Source organism: Chrysemys picta, chromosome 16, assembly GCF_011386835.1.
Source record: "Chrysemys picta bellii isolate R12L10 chromosome 16, ASM1138683v2, whole genome shotgun sequence".
Taxonomy (NCBI): domain Eukaryota; kingdom Metazoa; phylum Chordata; order Testudines; family Emydidae; genus Chrysemys; species Chrysemys picta.
The window spans coordinates 13,852,591-13,875,332 of NC_088806.1; the positions used below are offsets into that span (position 1 = coordinate 13,852,591).

General features: G+C 45.3%; 1 protein-coding gene across 28 annotated transcripts in view; it reads right to left on the reverse strand.

Annotated features, from left to right (window-relative positions):
- Positions 1-22,742, reverse strand: part of PKNOX2 (PBX/knotted 1 homeobox 2) — a 658,041-nt gene that overhangs the window by 17,596 nt on the left and 617,703 nt on the right. For all 28 annotated transcript variants that reach the window (XR_010593235.1, XM_065570190.1, XM_065570188.1 and 25 more), the window contains one exon: positions 1,101-1,177. Coding sequence is in view for 27 of the 28 variants with exons in the window: in XM_065570190.1 (XP_065426262.1) it covers positions 1,101-1,177 (77 nt within the window). In the remaining variant the exon portion in view is untranslated. The remainder of the gene's footprint in view (positions 1-1,100; positions 1,178-22,742) is intronic.

The window sequence follows — 22,742 nt, forward strand, 5'->3', positions numbered from 1 at the left end:
GAGCTAGCCTGATTATAAATAGCAGTGTAGCCACAGTGGCACAAGCAGAGGGAGCGGAGGCACGGCTAAGCTGTGCCGAGTACCTACCCGCCTGACTCCGGGGGTGTCGGCACTCAGCACGGCTCAGCGGTGCCTCCTCTGCCACTACCTATGCCACCGTGGCTTGACTGCTATTTATAATTATATTGACATTCATGCTAGTTCGATGAGAGTAGCACAGTATGTGTACGTGAGCAGGGAATCACAGCCCGGGCTCGTAATGTAACCATAGCCTAGGCGAGCTAGCGCATCGCGAGCTTGTGTGTGTGAATAGAGCAATCACACCCACCTTGCAGACGCGGGCTCAGTGATACTATTAGCTGATTAACAAAGACAAATGGAAAAGAGTGACCCGAATATCAGGTAAACATTAATATTAAATAAGAATGAAAATGAGACCTTTGCCAATGCCTCTCAGATTACACCTACAGCTCTGCCAATGCATCTCAGTCCTGACCTCCAGCGTTCTCTGTTATTCCAGTCTGCTGCCACACAGTTCTACCAGTAAGATACCTTCTCACCTCACCTCCAGCAATGATACGCCTGAACAGAGAATGGCAAATATGGGGTGGGTGAACTCCATTCAGGATGGAGGATTTCCAGAGAAGAGTCGCAGCATCATATTGCATTACCTGGAGCACGGTTTTAAATGTTTTGTGAACAATTTATATAGAGATGTTTATTTTTATGTCTACTTTCTTTTTAAGCACCCGTGGATACAAATTCACTCCTTTGTCTTCAGACTAAGAAGAACCAACCTCAAACCATCAGGTTTGAATCTTGTCTCTTTTCCCTAGGAGCTATCTCCACCTTACTCTATTGTTCAGATACAATACCTCAAAAACATAGAAAAACACCTCTTCCTTGGGCTCTGATGCCAATTTTATTCTGAGAAATGGCCAATAAGGGGAGTTGCCTGAGTAACTTAATCAGCGTCCTGCTATCCGTGTGATGAAAGTCGCAGGCTAGGCAGGGCCACTGAGAGTAGTGAGATGATTCCATCAGTTTGATGACTATGAAAGCAGGAAAATTCCACAACCCCCACACTAAGGTTCACTCACCAGTTATTGACTTGCAAAAGTGTCAGGTTTGTCTGTGCTGCTATCTGCCTTTTCTCATCCTCTGTTGGGTAAGGGTGCTGAAAAGAGACAAATAGCATAATTACAGTGCATTACCTAGAGGAAGGCATTGAGGAGCAGAGGGTCAGGGTCAGCTGTAGTGATCTGAGTTTTACCAGGATGGGCTCTATTAAAGGGTGCCCCACCTCCGTTCTGGGTGGCTCAGCATTGCCAAGTTTTGAAGTGCTCCTTTCCATACAATTGAACAGTCAGCTCCCACAGGAGTTGAAAGCCCCAAATTCGAACCCATTTCTCAGTAATATGCAAGGCCTCTTGTGATAGACACTAGACACATTCAGTGGCAGCAGAGAAACGCCAGAGCAAGGAACCTAGCTGAAACCTTGCCAGTCTGGAAGCTGTCATTTATATTAATATTAAAACTATTTGCATCGCAGCTGCAAAACCAGCCATCTGCATTCACCCTCTACGACCAATCCATAGAGGCACCACTCACAGTTTAGTGTGCTGGGGACTTTTAGAAGAAACTTTTGGGAACTTTATCTTGGTTTGATTATTATTTAAAAGAACAGGAAGTGCGCTTGGTTTAGCTCATCTGGTCCCCACTCATTTTATGATAATGAGTGCGTGTGATTACTGGGGCATTTTATTCACAGATATGACCTAAATGCTGCATAAGGACTGCGGCACTTGCAATCAGTATAAAATGACGAACCCAACAGAATTATTATGGTAACTTATAGGAGCTCTGGGGAAGAAGCTGCATTACTTAGTCCTGAAGAAAGGAGGCAAATTAACTGGAAAATTCAAGATTGAGCTTCAAGAACTCAGGTCTTATTGTGGCAATAAGACTGAAATGAACTATAGAAGCCTTACCTTGTCTGTGTGTATGCAGGATGAATGATAGGAAACTTCCTGTGTGTGCTACTTGAGTTCAATCACTTTAAGCTTCTAAACTCGTACATGCCAATTTTGCACAATGCATAAAATGAAAAGTGGCATTGTGATAAATGAAAGGGGGGGGGGGCACTCCCTTTTATGGACACCCAGCCAGCAAGTTAGCTATAAAATCCCTGTTAGTAACTGTTCTCTACTTGCTTTATCTGTAAAGGGTTAAAAAAGTCCATAGGTAAAAGGGAGGGAGTGGACACCTGACCAAAAGAGACAAAGGGAGGGCTAGATTTTTTTAAAATTGGGAAAAAGCTTTCCCTTTGTCTGTCTGTTGTTGTTCTCCGGAGAGAGGGGACAGAGCAAAGACAGGGATGAAGCTATGCTGTAAAAAGCTGTAAAACAAGTATGAAAATCTCCAGATCATACCTAGAACTACTCAATTTGAAACCCCAGATATGTAAGTAGATCAGGAAATGTCTAGAAAGATGCAATTGGGTTTATCACTTTTATTTCTGTAAGGTTTGTGGACTCCTCTGTGCTAACCCCCAAATGCTTTTGTTTTGCTGGTAACCATTAAGCTGGACCTCAAGAAAACCATTCTTGATGTTTAATTATTATATTTTCCTCTTTTTAAATATAGCAATAGCCTAAGTTCCCGATGTCTTTTCTTTCTTTTTGTTTTTAATAAAATTTACCTTTTTTGAGAATACGATTTTTTTTTTGGTGTTCTAAGAGGTTTGTACATATGTTGTTTAATTAGCTGGTGGCAACAGCTGATTTCCTTTGTTTTCTTCTTAGCTTCCCCCCCCTCCCCCCCGGCGGGGGGGGAGGGGGAGGTGAAAGGGCTTGAGGGTACCTCACAGGGAGGAATTCCCAAATGCTCCTGGGTCCAAAGGAATTTTTTGCACTTGGCTGGTGGCAGCATCTACCCATCCAAGGTCAGAGAGAAACTGTAATTTTGGGAGTTTAATACAAACCTGGAGTGGCCAGTATCAATTTTTAGAATCCTTGCAGGCCCCCACCTTCTGCACTCAAAGTGCCAGAGTGGGGACTCAGCCTTGACAGGCATCCACAAACTGGATGATTAAATATTCAGTTACCCCATTTGGTGCAGGACCAAGCACATTTATGTCAATGAAAGTCTTTCCATTGGTTTGAACGGGAGCAAAATCAAGCCCCTGTTATTCTGTTTGTACCCACAAATCCAACTTTAGAGTGCAAAATATGTGTATTTCTGTTGAGAGACCTGTTTGAAAATGTAGCTCTTTGCGCTTTCTGTCAAACCTTTGTAGATTTATAGACTCTCAGGCCAGAAGGGACCACTGTGAGCATCTAGTCAGACCTCCTGCATAATACAGACCGTAGAACTTCCCTAAAATAATTCCTAGAACATACTTTTTAGAAAAACAGCCAATCTTGATTTAAAAATTGTCAGGGATCTAGAATCCACCACAACTCCCGGTTAATTGTTCCAGTGGTTAATTACCCTAACTGTTAAAATTATACACCTTATTTCCAGTCTGAATTTGTCTAGCTTCAACTTCCAGCCATTGGTTCGTGTTCTACCTTTCCCTGCTAGACTGAAGAGTCCATTATTAAATATTTGTTCCCCATGTAGGTACTCATTGTGTGTAATCAAGTCACCCCTTAACCTTCTCTTGTTAAACTAAATAGATTGACTACTTTGAATCTATAACTATAAGGCATGTTTTTTAATCCTTTAATCATTCTTGTGGCTATTCTCTGAATCCTCTCCAATTTATCAACATCCTTCTTAAACTGTGGACATTAGAACTGGACACGGGATTCCAGCAGTGCTCACACCAGCACCAAATGCAGAGGTAAAATAACCTCTCTAATCCTACTCAAAATTCCCGTTAATGCAATTGTTTATGCAAACTTGATGTCCAGCACATCTCAGCTTCTAACTCTTGAATAAAATATACATGACCCAATGAGCTCAGCAATAGCAAAATTTGAGTGAACCTCTGAGTAATGCTACTTTACGCTGGGCAGCTAACAAGACTGTGTTTCTGCTCTACTGGGCAAATACATTAATGGAATCACTCTCTTCCCTGAAGCTTTTCAGAGCTTCTTAAAATATAACACAGTCTGCACTGGGACTCCAGCCACAGGCACACTCATTGGATTTGTCCAAATCCAAAGGTTTGTGACATGGTTACAGTTTCTGGGTGCATTCTAGAAAAATGTGTCACTATGTACTTTGTTTATTGGACCCTCAGAACCACTAGCCAAGACCACAGTATGGGAGTCACCAACTCCTAGATTAAGACTAATCCATTCCTTTACAAACAAAATATTAAAAAAATAGTTGGTTGGATTGCTGGGTCTTTTAAAACTGAAATAATAAAAAAGAAACATTTCAGGACATTTATTTGAATTACATTTTTCTGCCAGTTAGCCCAAGAGATGAAGTTACTTCCTTATTAATAATGGATTCTCTGTTTACTGAGCCATGGCAAATCTTGCTGAAGCTTTATAAAATGTGTTAGCTCACATGCGCAGCTTGTTTAGGACAGCATCCTGAAAAAGGCAAGGTGCACCTGCTACAGTCCAGTCTGCACATGTCCCTTGTAGAGGGATAAGGAGCACGTGTTTAGTGAGTCTAGCTGGGATAAAACTGTATAAGAGATATAAGCCGTCATCCTGCTTCATAAACCAACTTTTAAGTGCCTGGGCTATGAAGAGACATTCCCCAGGGCAGGTTATTCCATAATTGTCCATTACAAGATTTTCTGCTGTGGTATTTGCTGCTGGCCACCATTAGAGACTGCAAGGAGGGTAGACGGCTGTCAGTTTGGTCAAGTTTGGTAATTCCTATGAGCTAGATTCACAATGGTAATTAGGTATGGTGATGCTGAACATTGCCATGCCTAACTTTAGGGGCCTAGAAACCCACTGGGATTCACAAAGCCTGAGCTAGGTATCCAGGCTCCCCATACAATGAATGGGGAGGCACCTCAGAATGGGATGCACAAAAGCAAGGTGGGAGATGGCCAATGGGAGATGGCAAGGTGAGGGGTGTATCTTAAACTCCACCCCTCTCAAGGAGTTCAATGCCTCAGTCCAGGCTGCTTGGGATTCTCAGCTGCAAACCCTCACTTGGGGTACGTCTTTACTACCCGCCGTATCGGCGGGTAGTGATCGATTGATCGGGGATCGATATATCGCGTCTTGTTAAGACGCGATATATCGATCCCCGAACGCGCTCCCCATCGACTCCGGAACTCCACCGGAGCGAGCGGCGGTAGCCAAGTCAATGGGGGAGCCGTGGCCGTCGATCCCGCGCCATGTGGACCCGAGGTAAATCGATCTAAGATACTTCGACTTCAGCTACGCTATTCATGTAGCTGAAGTTGCGTATCTTAGATCGATCACCCCCGCAGTGTAGTCGGTGTTACACACCTACACCACTTTTGCAACAAGCCAGGGGTGAGGGTTAGAGTCGAGTCCAGTGGTTAGAGCACTCATGTGGGAAGTGGGAGAGCCTTGGTTCAAGTCCTCCCTTTGCCAGAGGGAGAAGAAAGCATTTGAACAGGGCTTTACTCCCTCTTGGGTGGGTGTTCTGACCACTAGGCATTAGGATTTTCTGATGTGGGCCTCCATCAGTCCCTCCTATTGAAGCTAATTTAAAAAGTCATTGGAACAGGGGGACTGGATCCCCCGTCTCCCAGGGGAGTGCTCTAACTACCAGCTCCAGAATTGTTCTTGTGCTTGGGCATGCTTCCTCTCCAGCCAAACAATTCTTTCTCCACGATGGTACAGTTTCAACAGGAGAGACTGAGACTAAGCCCCATTTCTGCCCCTTCCCCAAATGACCTATGGCCCAGTGGTTAGGACATGCACCTCAGAGGTAGAAAATCCCTTCTCTCCATCAGGCAGAGGGAGGACTCTCCCCAATCCACTGGACTAAAAGTCATAAGGGAGGTCCTTGTCCCCCCAGCTGTTTTGTGGAAGAATGCCTATCAGGTCCCAATCTTGTAGGCAGTCTCTGAACTCACTTACTAGATCAGGCCCTGCAGGTGAGTTAGATGGAGGAACTTCTCCCAGTTCATCCATCATTATTGGGCTTAGGTGTCCAGCAGTGCACATGCGCAGAAGCAGAAACATAAGCCCATAGGGAATTTTACTGCAAAAAATCTAGGTGCCAAGTGAGTTTAGTACTTAAAGGGTTTGGAAGAAGCTGGGTGGGGGCTCTGTGAATCCCAGTGGTGTCTGATTCTGGGATTTATGTCCCCTTAAAGGGACAGTTGGTAGCCTACATCCTTTTGTGAATCTAGCCCTGTATTCCTAAACCGGTGGTATTCCGGTGAGCAAGTTACATCAGTGTGTAGAGAGTGAGTGCCAGTGTGCATGTGCTTAGTGCCTGGCAGAACATGATCAGATGGGAGAAAGTGAGAGCAAGGAGGAGAATGGGGCTGGGTTGGGCTGCAAGAGAGGAATGGAGTTGGATGAGTTAGGGATGGGCTCAGCAGGAGAAACAGCCAAACTTTGTGAAATTTTGCCACTGACTGGAGAGATTCAAATGAATCTCAGATCATGGGACGTACTTGCTAAAATAAAATAAACACCACATGGTACAAAACTGGAGACGTCACTACAAAATAAACTTGATGAAAGAACTTATTTTTGTGTAATACTTATTTTCCCTGAAACCTGTTATTCTGCAAATGAGCCAGCTGAGGGCAGTAGTTACCCTGCTCTGTGCTGGTGAAAGGTCAGAGGACTGATTTAGCAAAATTATTCACTAAATGACAAGTTTAAGTAAATATTGATTTAAGGATTGCCAGCATACAAACTTCTGAACCACATACGATGATTCATCTGTTTAAAATTATAACAGCTCCTAGCAACTAGACAGAATACCCAATGGTCATGGCGGGTCTAGCAGCTCAGATGGTCCATGATCCACATTTCTCTCAAAACAGAAGCTCTAGACAGCTTGTTTTCCCCACAGTCTCCCAACTTCAGAATTGGGATATTCATCCATGTTCTTCGTCTGATGCCCAGGTCCAACCTACATTACTTTGAAATAAGATTGATAGGAAATCTATATGAGATGTGCCACATTTAATCCACAGGAGCTCTTCTGTGTGTCCTGTAAAGCACATGTATTGTTGGGACAGTCAGATTAAAAACAGAGTAATTCATGTGGTGTACTGATGGGAGACTGCTAGTCTCAGTGCTAGAGAACTGCTCCTTAAGGAACCTCACGGAATGCTACTTTCCAGTTCATTTTTGGACATCACGCCACAGGCCTGAGAGTGTTGTATGCTGGAGAGACAAGAGCAGAGAAGGGCTAAAGGAGGGTTGACAGATGTAAGTCTCTGTTTAGAACTCACCAGCACTCAGTGACCAACCGTTACTATGCAAGCCTCAGGCGAATCCCATTTAGTAAAAGCTGATCTTGATTTACAGCCTCCAATGAAAGCAACTAAATATTAGAGAAGCCAAAGCTTCTAACCTAAACTACACAGCAAGTACTAGATTGACTTTCTTTCACACCAGAGGCTTTTTGCTAGATTATCTGGTGCTTAAAAGAGAAAAAGTGCTAATCAGGCGTGGGACCCTTGGCTTAGGGCAGGGGTAGTCAATTATTTTTTGTCAAGGTCCAAATTTCTTGGTCAAGGTATAGTCAAGGTCCAGACCTCCACCCAGCTCCCCTCCCCAACTCTCCCAATTGTCCCCCCAAGCTCCCTGATCATCCGCCAGCTCTCCTCCCGGAAAGTAGGATGCACGGGGCTGGCCCAAGCCACCTGGTGTTCCCACTCACCCTCCCGCAAACATTCATCTATGCCCTCAGTTGAGCCAAGTAGCAGAGCTGGCGGTGGGATCTGGGCAGCAAAGCAAGGTGTGAGTGTGCAAGTGTGTGTGAATACTTCTGAGCTTGGAACCAGGAGGTGAAGCTGTTGGACTATGATCCAGCAAGCAGTGCGCTACCCCTTTGGGGGCTGGGATAGCAGAGAGTCAGGACGGGGGCTCTGGGTAGTGGGAGGGACCAAGGAAACTCCTGATAGTAGCACTGGGGAGATGGGGGAGGCAGGATGTGGCAGAAGCAGGTGACTGGAGGTGGACTGGGGAGGGAAAGAGGCCAGTTGAGAGGTGTGGGGGGAACTGGAGAGGGCTCCGCAGACTGGCCCCAAAGGACAGAGGGTGGGGAGGACACAAGGCCGGGGGTGGGACTCTGGGGACCACCTGGGAGTGGGGGGTCATGAGGCCAGGGAGGGGTTCAGGAGGGGGGGGCATGCTGCTTTCAGTGCTCCAGCACAAATGGATGCTGCAGGACCCCATCAGGCTCTTATGAGCTGGCTTGCCTTGTTGGGCCCACGAATTGCAGCTCCATGGCCCAGCTGGCCCCACCATCTCCACAGAAAGCAGAGAAGAATTTGAATTAGGGCCCCGACAGTGCTGCCCTCTGATTGGCTGCAGAGTGAGCATGTGACACCCTATTGCTCCCTGATTGGAGGGGCAGGGCATAGTGGAGACACATTAGGCTGCCTGCTGGGGTGGATGTGTAAATACTCCACCCCCCCAATGTAACCACTCACCCCCCAATCCTGCATTGCTTGTGTTGGTGCAACACAAAACAATAAATTTTCTATAGGTGTTTTGGATTCTCCTATAGAAAAGTAGGCATTTTCTAATGAATTCTATGGGTTTTTACAAATTTCTGTTTCTAATACAACAGCATGGGTTCATTTCTAGAAGGCCTTGTTGGTCTAATCTCAATTCAATGCTATAGGATTGTTCCATAAAGGCATCAGTTGGGCTAAACAACCCAGTATCTTAGGCTCAATTGTGCCACCAAGAAGTCTATGAAGGTAGAATACTATTTACATTGGCCCTATCTCTAAAGATCCATACCCTGCAACAAAGAGCTGACAAGCTAAGGGTGTTATGGGTAGAATATGATGAACACTGATAAAGTGACAATGTGCTAGTTTACAGAGCTGGGCTGCAACCAAAATCCTGCATCTGAACTCCCTTGAATTTTGTCTATGTATGGAGCCACACCTGGCATTAGCAGCTTGGGCCTGTCTTTAATCAGACAGGAGTAGTGTCACCCAATTTTATAGTGCCTAGATTTTAATGCCAGAGAAGACAATATGAATCACCTAGTCTGACCTCCTGTGTAACACAGGCCAGAGAATTTCACCCAGTGATTCTTGCATTGAACCCATATTGTGTGGTTGAGTTCTGTTATTAAGGGTACGTATCGGCGGGTAGCGATCGATTTATCGGGAATCGATATATCGCGTCTCGTTAAGATGTGATATATCGATCCCCAAACACGCTCCCCGTCGACTCCGGAACTCCACCGGAGCGAGTAGCGGTAGCAGAGTCGACGGGGGAGCCGTGGCCATCAATTCCGCGCCGTGTGGACCCCAGGTAAATCGATCTAAGATACTTCAACTTCAGCTACGCTATTCACGTAGCTGAAGTTGCGTATCTTAGATCGATCCCGCTCCCCTAGTGTAGGTCATCCCTAAGGAGGCCATTTGTCCTGTTTTAAACTGGACAGTCCTTTCTTTGTGTGGTTTGTCCCCCCACATGGTATTAAGACAAAACCAGATGTGGTTTTGTCTGGTACCAGACAGGGGATGCTATTTTGAAGACTGCGTTTGATGCGAGACCTTGCACATGTGAGGTCACAGTGGTGGGGGTGGGGTGGAGTGGGGCACTCTTCAAAATGGCATTCTCCGTGCAGGGTGACCCCATATTCATCGTGAGTGTGAGGTCACAGCAGCACGTGTTGGGCCATCTGGCAGGGCCAGGCCCACTCCATTCCCGGGAGTACAGAATGTCTGGTTGTGACACTGACAGTCCAGTCAATTTAACCGTTATGACCCATAACAACTTAACAAGAGGCGCTGAAATGTAATCAAGACAATCTACTTGTATGTGAATTTCAAAGAGATATACTAGACTAGCAATCATTAACCCATTTACTTATAGTAATAGAAATCCACGGTAGATGTTAAGTGTATTTGTCTGTTTTTACCTGTATTTTGTTAGAAGTTTAACAATGTGATCTAATTAGCTTGTATATGCTAAATTCTGTTCCTGTCTTATAATGCTTCATTACTATGTTCTATTGACTTGGCGATCAAAAGGGGATATTATCATTTAGATGGGACTTGTGGTGTAGTAATATTATTGTCCTAATCTCTCCTTGAAACTTGTAATTCCACATAGTAAACTACCTGTGAACTGTCTTGATAGTTTGAATGGCTAATTGTCTTAAATGAATGAATGCAACTAGTTTACCTGTGTATGCACAGAAAACGGAAGATTAGCTTCAAAGCAACAATCTGCACTGCCTATTCTTCCTCGGGGAAGGTCCCGCTGTGTCAAGAGGCTTATTAGTTTGCTAGAAAACTATAAAGGAAAGCCCCAGGCCTGCTCCTGCATCTCTGGTCTGCTTAAACTTTAACAGGGAAGGTCTACGCCGTAAGACTGACGTCTGCAGGTTTACTCTGGATTAGGCTGGAATTCTCATGGAAGAACTTGGGCAAACGCTACACCTGGACTGCCTATTGGAGCTTTTAAATTGATTCCAGAAATACTTTTACAAATCAGCAGCCTCACCATCTGTGCTATGAAATTGACCTAAGGACTCTTCACTTATCTGTATGTATATTGATCTTTTAACCACAGCAACTCTCTTCTTTCTTTTTCCTTTTATTATTAAACCTTTAGTCTTTTCGTTACTAAAGGACTGGCATCTGCATGATTATTGGTTAAGATCTGAGACTCATATTGAGCTGGTGATAAGTGTCTGGTCCTTTGGGATTGGTGGACATCACAGATGGTGAATCAGGTTTTCAATAACCTCTCACTATATTAGACTTGGGGACTGTATTTGGCTTCTTGGTAACCACAGAAGCTGTTTTGTCACTGGTTTGGCTAATCTAATTATAGAAAAAAAACACCAGTTTGGGGGATTGTCTGCCCTATTCTTTGTAGTGTGTCCTGAGTATAGCATTCTCCATGTGGCCCATCCAGGCACCCAGTCACACTGGTATTCTGGGAATGCTTGCGTGGCCACCTTAGTCACCCAATCTTCATGTATAAACTTCAAGTGATGGAGAATGTGCCCCACACCAGATTTCTAAAGACACCTAAAGATACAAAGAGATGCTTGGTGGGATTTTCAAAAGCCTAGGTGCCTCGCTTTCACTGTAGGAGTTAGGCACCTAGGTGCCTATGATAATCCCACTGGGCTCCTCTCTGCATCTTCAGACACTGAAATACCTTTAACAATCTGGTTCTACCACCCCATGTAAGCTGTTCCAAATGTGGATTCTGTCATTGTTCAACTTTTCCACCTTACTGCTCGTCTGAATTTATCTAACTCCAGCTTCCAGTCATTGGAGGTCATTATGCCTTTGTCTGCTAGATTAAACTGCCCTCTGCACTCAGAAACTTTCTCCTCATGTAGATACTTAAATACCATAATCAAGTCACCTCATAAGCCTTTTGGATAAACTAAATAACTTTGGCAGGTTCCTCTCCCACAGACATCCAGCTAAGCAGGGGTGCCCCGAGAGGCTCTGAGGTAGCTATATATCTGCCTGGGTATACCTCCTGCCTATGCTTCTCTATGGCAGAGGCCCCATAGAGAATCTCAGAATTCCATGTATCACCTCAGGGTATCCTTACAACCTCACAGCTTGCACGCAAGTGAAACAGCGCCTTCAGGGGGCTATGTCCTACTTCTCCATCTCATCTCAAAAGGGATTTCCCTCTAATCAGAAACAGGAGACTGAGAAGAGAAAACACACACACACACACACACACATACATACACATACAAAGCTAATACATTCACTTCCCCAAATCCCAGTGCTCCTATGCATAAAAAAAGGGAGACTCATAAATGTTGGGATAATGCTGAATTATTATGAATTACTGTGATGATATGAATGAATGTGGTAAGCACGAGTTTGGTGTGGCTTGGGATGTCTTAATTGGCTAAAGGATTCTGGGAGCAGGATTCTTTTAGCATCAGACAGTTGTTGTGGAAATTTATTGAGAGTGCTGAAATTGCACTTGAATGGTTAATTGAGGTTCTATCTGTGCATTTGTTTCAACATGAGACTTTGAAACAAGTCAGCCAATGACCAGCTCACAAAATAAAGAAAACGCAAAAACACGTGATTGGTGGGCTTGGTACAGGTAGGCCCAGGTCAAAATAACCCCTTTTGGATGACACTGCACTAGGAGCTCAAGTAAATGATTGATGAGAGGGTAAACGTCAACTGATCTTTGGTCTGTGTCTGTTTTGCAGCCCCTTCTAAAATATTAATTGGAGAAAAACCAGTAATGAAATGACCACCGGGCATATTTTTGGGACATATGACTCCTCTGAAAAGAAGAGGTATAAATGCTAAATAGAGTAAATTAGTTAATTAGTTCCCCAATTAATATGTGAAGAGGTCCGTGATGCTGTAAGACAGAGGGTCTCAGGGTAGCCAAGACCCTGCATGAGGGCCTTTTGTAGGACTTTTGAACCAGAGGGCCTCGGGGTAACCAAGATCCTGTTTCAGGGAACAGTTGACAGCCCAAGTACTTGAGAGGGGAGAAGAAGAGAAGAAAAGATGTCTCCATCTAAGACTGGTAGCTATACCTGCTTTGTTTTCCAATCAGGATACTGTGTAAGGCCAACAGAGTTACTGAGGGTTTATGCTTGGGGAATTGAGACTTATTAGGGAGACATTTTATTATATATATCTCTCTTTTACTGCTTCGGTGACTCTTTCTCAAATAAACTCTTGTGCATTGAACAAACTGAATCAGAATTTTCACTGGCACCGGTAACAATCTGCCCAGCTGTGGGGCATTAAAGATTCATTTCAACAATAAACTTGTCTTGGCTAGTTCTTCAAAGCACTTCCGCCTTTCAATCACCACTTCAGTCTTGCCTGGGTTCCACTTGAGTCAACTGATCATAATCCAAGCAGCATCTTTCATTTCTTGCAAGCATTCTGACATCTTCCTAGTGGGGTGGATGCATCAGCTGAGAATGCAAGATATACTGGAGTGTCATCAACCTACCCTCCAGTCCATGGTGTCTGACTTTTTGTCCCAGTGATCTCATATTGGTCTCACTGAAGAGAAGTGGGGATGGCATGATCCCTGTGGGATCCTGCAGGTGAGGGCCTTCAGAGAGCAGGAGCACGCTCTGAGTTCTGCTGAAGAGGAATGGTTAGAGCTAGTGTGGTACTGGATCACCTACTCCTGTTATGCTGTGTAGGTAAGTTACCAGTACCTGGTGACCCATTGTAACAAAGGCTGCAGAAAGGCCCAGCAATATGAACATGGAGAGCTTGCCTTGGTGATCTTGGTGATGATTAATACTTTCGTCATTATTTTGCCAAGGAACGGGAGGGTGGAGATGGCACCATAGAGATTTCTTCAGGGTCAAGTGTTGGCTTCTTGACAATTGGGTGAACTCAGTAGTGCAGTGGTTAAAAAAAAAAAAAGAGGTGGATAAACTACTCTAAACAAGTATCAGAGGGGTAGCCGTGTTAGTCTGAATCTGTAAAAAGCAACAGAGGGTCCTGTGGCACCTTTGAGACTAACAGAGTCTCAAAACAAAACTCCATATTCCCTAAATGAGAAGTGGGTACAATTTACCTGAATTTATCCTCAACTACACTACTGCGTGAACTGTGTTTTTCAAGGAGTTTGGTAGTTATGCTTTGCTGAAGGAGACTATTTTCATAGTAGTGGGCATAGTTGCTCTTCACTGACTTTTACCAGCCAGAAGGAGCATGGATCCATTTCACAGATAGGGAATTTAATAATTTTCAGGGGTTCTCACACTTCGGCCAATGTAGGAGGGCCAAACTCAGTCAAGGGGGGGAAGGGTGATTAATATAATCTTTTGGGGGTGGAAGTTTATTACTCTATAATTTTCATACATATTTGGTTGAACTTAACAGCAAAATGGGGGGAGGGATAGCTCAGTGGTTTGAGCATTGGCCTGCTCAACCCAGGGTTGTGAGTTCAATCCTTAAGGTGGGCCACTTAAGGATTTGGGGCAAAAATCAGTACTTAGTCCTGCTACTGAATGCAGGGGGCTGGATTCAATGACCTTCCAGTTCTAGGAGATAGGATATCTCCATTTATTATTTAACTGAAAGACCTTCATAACAGTTGATGCTTGGGTCCAATGCCTATGCTGTGTAGTCTAGGCTCAATAGTTGGTTGGATATACAGCTCTGTTGCCATGACTGCAGAGGAGTAGAAAGCTCTTTTTGTCTCTTTTACTGTGATGCTGTAATCCTTTGTTATAGAGCTAATTTTTAATCAGAATGTTGTGTGGTATTACTTGAAATGCTTGTAGAGTCGAAGTATATTATATCAAGGTAGTTACCTTTACTAACCAAACTTACAATGCCATCAGAAAATATCAAGTTTGCTGACAAGTCTTACTTTCCATAAGACTGTGATGGTTGGCATTAATTATGCTACCATCTTTTATGTTGTAATCAGGCATGCCCTATCAACCTTTCCATGGTTTTTCCCAGGATTATATCAGGCTAATTAGACTGCAATTTTAAAATATGGGCACAACATTAAGTTTTTTCCATTCCTTTGGAATCTTCCCAAAATTCCAAGATTTGCTAAAAATCAGCATCAGTGATTCAGAGAGGGCTAATGAAATCCTTGGATGTATTAACAGGGGAATTTTGAATAGGAGAAGGGAGGATACGTTCCCTCTGTATTTGGTACTGGTGAGATCGCTACTAGAATACGGTGTCCAGTTCTGGTGTCCAGAATTCAAGGAGAACGATAAACTTGAGAGGGTTCAGAGAAGAGCTGCGAGAATGGTTAAAGGACTGGAAAACATGTCTTATAGTGATAGACTCCAGGAGCTCAATCTATTTAGCTTAATAAAGAGAAGATTAAGGTGTGACTTGATCATAGTCTATAAGTATCTTCGTGGAAAATAGAAATTTGATAATAAAGGGCTCTTGAATCTAGCAGAAAAAGTGCAACAAGATCCAAGGGCTGATATTAGATAAATTCAGACTTCAAATAAGGTGCAAAGTTTTAACAGTGAAGGTAATTAACCATTGGAACAATTTAACATGAATTGTAATGGGTTCACCATCAGTGGAAACACTTAAATCAAGATTGGACGTTTTTCTAAAAGATCTGCTCTAGTTCAAGCAGGAATTAATTCAGGATAGTCTTATGTCTGTGTTATGCAGTAGATCAAACAAGATGACCATAATAATGATCCCTTATGGCCTTATAGTCTATGGATATATATTGCAGATGTCACCAGATGGCGCTGTTACACATAGTTGTAACTCTCCTTTTCTTAGTATACGAGCACTGTTCAGTCTTTCAAGAAATGCTGTATTCTTCTTTATTTTGCGATGTAGTATTCTTTAGGGGAGCTGCTACAAGCAGCTTTAATCTCTACCTAGGGATAATTTTTGGTACAAAGTTGCTTTCTAGGAGCCAGGTACTGGTGTTTAGGAAGAGGTTGCCTGATGTTGTGTAGTCACCTATATTCAAAGACTGGTGTATACAGCATAAATAAACAAGTTACACTAAGGAATTACATGGACTCAATGATTTCTCCTTCAATGGGAAGTCGACCTGCAAGACACTGAAATGTGACACCTCTTGGTAGAGGGGTGACACTGATGTGAGACTGGAATATATTTTACAAGGAGAACAATTGTGAGCTGGTGTTCCTCTTGAACCAAGATTGATCTTATAGTGCTTTCAGAAATCAAAGCTGTCCAAGAGACAATAAAAGCTGCCAGAAGGTATTAAGACCTAAAACAGGAACTAAAAGTTTCTCTGAATGAAAGACCTGGAGGCTTTGCAGAGGGAACTAAAACAGGGGCAGGAGCTTCTCAGAAGGAACTGAAGGCAATTAGCTGGAAAGAAAACTTTATTAAATGAGAAGCTACAATGTATCCAGACTGATTTTAAACCCAGCTACAAATTACCCAGCCCAGACTAGCAAAGCAGATAAAGAGAAGAGCAGCAACTTGAGTAACATGCATAGGAAAGATTTCCAGAAAATAGAAAACACCCAGAAAGCTTTTGCCAACTTGAAACTTGCTAATAGAGGGCTTATCTACATGGCCCTGCAGTGTGGAGCAAAGGGGTGGTGGTGGTGAATTGCAGAATTCACCAAAGCATTGTGCTGTAACCAGAAGTGAAAGTAAGCCGGTCTGGGCCAATCCGGCATACCGGCAAGAGCCGGTACGCCGTGCCAGACCAGAGTGGCTTCCCCAGGCTGGCGCTTTAAAGGGCCTGGGGCTCCCTGCACCGGCTGGAGCGCCAGTTCCTTTAAATTGTCTCCTGAGTCTCGGGGCTCCGGCAGCCAGGCTCGGGTGACGCTTTAAAGAGCCCGGGGCTCGTGCCGCTGCAGGGAGCTCCGTCCCTTTAAAGTGCCGCCTGAGCCCGGCTGCCAGAGCCCCTGGGTAGTGGCGGCAGGGCTCTGTCGGCAATTTGCCTCTGCAGTTGGTAGCTCCGGGGGTGATTTAAAGGCCCCGGGGCTCCCAGACGCAGCTGGAGTGGGGCCTTTAAATCTTGATTTAAAGGCCACGCCTCTTACGGTTGAGGCCACGCCCCCACCCGGGACTCTGGCGTACCAGTAAGTCCTTTCACCCCTGGCTGTAACTGCCCCAAGTAGACCCTGCTAGCAGGAACTAAAGGATACCTAGTTTGCTTTAACATAGTCCTGTTTGAAAGATTACATTGTACTAGGTACCTGTTAGTTCTCCCTAGCAGGATATAAAGGGAGTAGTAACAATGCAACTCTTTAGTGTGTGCTGCAACTCACACCCCTGTAATCTACACCATGGGGATGTGTAGACAAGTCCAGGGATGAGCTGCAGACAGACTGAAGGAGCTGGAAGATCACTTACAGGAGAAACATCAGGGGTTGCAAATACCTGTAGGAGTTAGCTGTTTGGAGGAGTACTCAGGCAAGCCAGAGAATGTGGGTGAGACTGGACACTTCCCTCCCCCCCCCATCTGCACCCCACAGAAGCTCAGGTGTTGGGGGTGAGACTGCACACTCCTCCTTCCCCCTCTCCGCCCCCCCGCCCCCGCATCTGCACCCCACAGAAGCTCGGCTACTCCTGGTTTGAGTAATATAAAAGCTCTATCTTTGTGGGAGAAACTTCCTGGGCGGTTAATTTACCTTAGTTTAACATTATATCCCATGTGGAGATGAACAAAGGAGCGGGGGGCTGCAGGGTAGGGAGCTCCCAGCTGCTAACCCAAGAGGCCCATTTCTGATGGTCCTTTAAAACTTACCCTCTGAAAAGAGACTGAGTTATCCTGATTTGCTGCAGGTTTTGATACAAGGTTTGGAGCCATCCATCTGAGACCTTGCCTGTTTTACAGTGTAAGATTTAGCTTATCAGTCTATATGGTATATACACACCTCCATAGGGACAAGATTTCTAATTGCTGAGGATGCTAATATATCAGACAAAGGCATTATGAGCTCCAATGGCTGGAAAGGCAAGGTAAACAATTCTAACAATAAGGTGCACTACCAGATGAGGGCAATTAACCGCTGGACCAGCTGAGCAAGGGATGTGATAAAATCTCTGCCACTTGAGGTCTTTAAATCAAGACTTAACATTTTTCTAAAAAAATATGCTCTATCCCTAGCAGTAGTTATGGGATTGACATAGGAATTAGGGGATGAAATTCTCTGGCCTGTATAACTCAGGAGATTGGACTGGTTGGTTGCAATGGTCTTTTCTGGCTTTTTCTGGGAAAAAACAGTTGGGGGTCAAATGAAACATTTAATTCAAGCTCAGTGGTTTGAGCTTTGGCCTTCTAAACCCAGGGTTGTGAGTTCAATCCTTGAGGGGGCCGTTTAGGGATCTGGGGCAAAAATCTGTCTGGGGAATAGTCCTGCTTTGAGTAGGGCGTTGGACTAGATGACCTCCTGAGGGCCCTTCCAATCCTGATAGTCTATGATTATGGTTCAATTTTGAATGTTTCAATTGATTTTTAAATAAAATTAAAGAACTTTTTGAAACAAAAAAATTGCTTTGAACCAAAACTTGAAACATTTCATTTTGAAAACATCAGATAAAATTTTTTGAATTTTTCAATTTTTTTTTTAGTTTCTTTTTATTTTAATCAAAATAATTTGGTGAAACGGACACACGTTCAAAAGGTTTCAGTGTTACCAAATCTGCATTTTTCAGCAAAAAGGTTTTGTACAGAAAATTTTGCCCAGCTCTGCTTGTGGGGTCCTGCAGGGATTGGTTCGGAGACCACTGCTATTCAATATCAAGGGTCTGGACGAAATTATAAAAATAAATTACTGAAAAAGTTTGCAGATGACACAAAGATTGGTGGAGTGGTAAATAATATTGATAAATGGTGCCTAAATGAGAGCTAAACCATCTTGAAAATCTGGCCCCGATTATGTGCGCTGAACACTTGAAAATCTGCCCCTGTATGTCATAACCAGTGTATCTGCAGTGATTCAGAGAACAATGGCTCAGCTGTTCCATGGATTAAATGATGCCGTCTGTTATTTGCATGATATATTGACATACTTGATATGGCTAGGGTAGAAGAAACAGAGAGGTAATGAAGGAGAATATTGACCTGCCATTGGAAGATAAAAGTTTGTGAAGGGAAAAGGACCTGAAATTGAACACGGTGACCATGTAATTACTGGGAAGGAGAATGATTGTCTTTTGATTGGCCTGAAGGTGATATAACAGAATATGGTCCTACAGAATGTGAATCTCAAAATGCTAAAGAGAGACTGGAAGAAGAGCAAGAACCGACTGACAGACACCATTGACACAATGGAAATGCAGAGCTCACACAAGACTAAACTTATTACAAAAATACTGTAGAGAAGGAGTGTAACAGAGGGAGTCGTGTAATGTCATTCTCTTCTGTAGACTTTTCTTTTACATGTTTAGGAGTCTGCTCTCATCAGAGGCAGCTACCTTTTTGTGAGGTGATTTATGCACCTTGTTGTAGCGTGAGTGATGCGCTTAAGAATTGGCTTATATAATGTGTTAGGAGTGACTGTTGAGCATTTTGGGATCTTTGAATAAAACATGCTATATAAACATCTTGCTTATCTATTTATTATCATCAGCCCCAATTCTGCAAGTCAGTTGGGACTGTTCACATACTTAAATTTCGGAACTCACTTAAGTGCCTTGCTGAATGAGGGCCATAAAATTGCGCCAGAGTTCTGCGCTTATGAGCAGATTGCAGGCAATATATGGTAAAGTAGGAGTAAGCAAAACATACTCAATGAATTATTTAGGGGTGAAACAATGGTGTATAATTGACAATAACTAAGGCTGCGTGTCTGTCACAGAGATCATGGAAGTCATGGATTCCGTGACTTTCCATGACCTCCGGGACTTCTGCAGCGGCTGGTGCTGGCAGACAGGTTGCCCGAGCCGGGCAGCCGCTGGGCCAGCAGCAGCAGTTAAGGTGTGTGGGAGGGACTCAGGGCTGTGGCAGGGTGTTGGGGTGCATGGCGGCGCTTACGTGGAGGGGGCTCCCCGGGTCCCACTGGCATGTCTCTGAAGCTCCTAGGCAGAGTGGCCAGAGGGGCTCCATCCGCTGCCTGTGCAGCAGGCGCCACCACCGCAGCTCCCATTGGCTGCAGTTCCTGGCCAATGGGAGCTGCGGAGCCGGCATTGTGGCGGGAGCAGCATGCAGAGCCCCTCTGGCCCTTAGGAGCTGCAGGGACATGCCAGTCAGAGCCGGATAGGGAGCCTACCAATCCAGCTAACCGTCCCTCCCTCCCAGCACTGTATGCTGCCCCCCAGCCTCCCCACCAGCACCAACTGGGGTCCTGAGCCATACACCACTGCCTGCCTCCTCCCCAGCACCAGCTGGGGTTCCGGGTTACCCCCCACAGCACCCACTGCACCCCCAGCCCACCCTTCCAGAGCACCCATGATCCCCCGACCCAAGTTTTAGTTAGGGGTATATAGTAAAAGTCACGGGCAGGTCACGGGCCATGAATTGTTGTTTACTCCCTGTAGGAAGGCTTGGCGGAGGCTCGTCCCTCCACAGGGCTGTGGGGTATCCCACCTCCTCGCAATAGTTCGCTATGGGCCCAGGCCCTGGTTCAGGGTGGGGCAGCAAACAAACAGTCAGGAGCTCAGGCCCTCCGGCAGGGGCTGAGCCAATAGTTCAATATGAGCCCAGGCCCTTCCAGTTCTGAGCAGCCGGGGAGAGGGGGAGACGGCCACCCGTGAGTGGGGTGGCGGGGGGACGCAGTCCCAGCCCGGGGCCCTAGCAGCAGCAGAAGACCCGCTGCTGTGTCAGTGGGGATCCTGACCGCAACACACTGACATTGGTTCTGGCAGTGCTGCGGCCAGACCAGGGTCGGCTGCCCCCGGGCTACTTCTGGACTCCCCCTCGTAAGGGACCTGGGTTAGGGCGGTGTCCTCGGAGGTTTCCAGCACCATTGGTTCCTCCGGGTAACTGGTGAAGGGTAGGCTCGGCTGCTCCTTGGGGTAGCTGGCAAGGGGTAGGCTCGGCTGCTCCTTGGGGTAGCTGGCAAGGGGTAGGCTTGGCTGCTCCTCTGGGTAGCTGGCCGGGGGTAGGCTTGGCTGGCCCAGCCAGTCCTCGGGTCGGCCGCAGCCTGCCAGCAACTCCCAACCCGGAGCTAGGCCACAAGCATCTGGCCTCTCCGGCGGCTGTCTTTCAAGTGAGCTCTGCAGTTGGGCTTTTATACTTCCTGTCCTGCGCCGTGACCTCTGGGGGGTGGGCCCAGGATCCACTGACTCCGCCCACGTTGGTGCTAGGGGAGGCTCATCCCTCCGCGGGGCTGTGGGGTATCCCACCGCCTTGCTACACTCCCCGTGACCTGTCCATGACTTTCACTAAAAATACCTGTGACTAAAACGTAGCCTTAGCAATAACCAAATGAAATTAAGAAACTGAAAAGTTAGGCTGAATATGAGGAAAAAATGTCCTGAAGCTAATGGGACTGAATAGGCTGTAAGCATAAAATTTGAGTCTAACAGTGACCTTCCCAGTACAAATTTAAAAAACTACTTGTAGAGTAATATCCTAATTGCCCAGCTGAGCAGCAAGTAAGAAGGCCACTTAGCACACATGCTCAGGAACTTCATGCCAGTTTCCCCATTGCCATCATAGACTAGCAGGTCCTGCTACATTCCAGCTTCATGTTACTATCACATGTTATTAGGGGTCAGGTAAGGAGGGTTTTTCACTACATAGCACTGCCGTGAAAACTTCACATTATTTTATACCCGATAGGAGAGATGTGAAATCATGTGACATTTTCATGGCAGCACATGCAGTGAAAAACCTTGCTCATCAGATCTCTATAGCATGGTTTAGTAACATCTTGCTGGTGTGGAAGCAGAGAAAGAACTGTCATGCATTGCATCCCCTTCCTGTCAGTTCTTTCTCTGCTTCCACACCGGGATGTAAAGGAGACAAACTCTGCCACTGTTAGCAACCGTGCTGGTCCCTAGCCTGGATAAAAGAGGAGGGTTCTGCAGCTGGGTTTGCAACTCCCTCAGGGAAAACCTTATTGCAACAGAAACAGTTCAGTTAAACCAAAACCTGAGGACAGTTGGTGCAGATGGAACTCAAAAAACCCAAAGATGACAGACCTCAGTGGAAGCTGAGATCTCGAGGCATTGAATCCTGACAACCAAATCTGTAACAGGTGTGGGCACGTGCAATGTACATACTTTGTATAGTACAGGAAAGCTGGCACAGGTTACACAAGAAACGAACAAATACCACCTGAACATACTCAGCGTCAGTGAGCCAAGATGGACAGGGAGTGGCAAGACAGTATCTGATGTTGTGACAATCTTATACTCAGGAGGAGGAAAGCACAAAAGAGGTGTAGAAATCATGCTGGACAATGACTAAGGCTTGGTCTACACTAAACCCCCAAATCGAACTAAGGTACGCAATTTCAGCTACGTGAATAACGTAGCTGAAGTCGACGTACCTTAGTTCGAACTTACCGCGGTCCAGACCTGGCAGGCAGGCTCTCCCGTCGACTCCGCGTACTCCTCGCGGCGAGCAGGATTACCGGAGTCGACGGGGAGCACTTCTGAGTTCGATTTATCGCGTCCAGACAAGACGCGATAAATCGAACCCAGAAGTTCGATTGCCTGCCGCCGAACCAGTGCGTAAGTATAGACAAGCCCATAGAGAAGATCTTGCTGGCTTGAGAGCCAGTAAACGCTAGAATAATAATAGCCAGACTGCAAACAGGACATGTATATGTTCAATAATCCAAGTATATGCACCAATAAATGAAGCAGGAGACAGTGAAAAGGATACATTTTAGGAGCAAGTGCAGCAAATATTGGATGATGTGCCCAACCATGACATCAAGCTGATGCTAGGTGACGTCGATGCACAAATGGGCAACAATTCTATTGCCTGGGAAGAAGTCATGGGCACAGCAGCAGAAGGCAACTGATAATGGTGAACTGCTCCTGAATCTCTGTAGTACAAACACACTAAAGCATAGTGACCAAGTACAGCAGCCACCAGGACTTTTTTCTGTCCATTTTTTCTCACTCATTTCTGTTCTTTCTTTCTAATCCTATTCACCTGCGTGGGGTGACAGTGAGGTGCGGTTGCTGGTTCTGTGGTGCTCTTGCAGCTGGGACGCATGCCACAGGGCAGAGAATTTTGAATCAATAAGCTGATGCCTGAGTC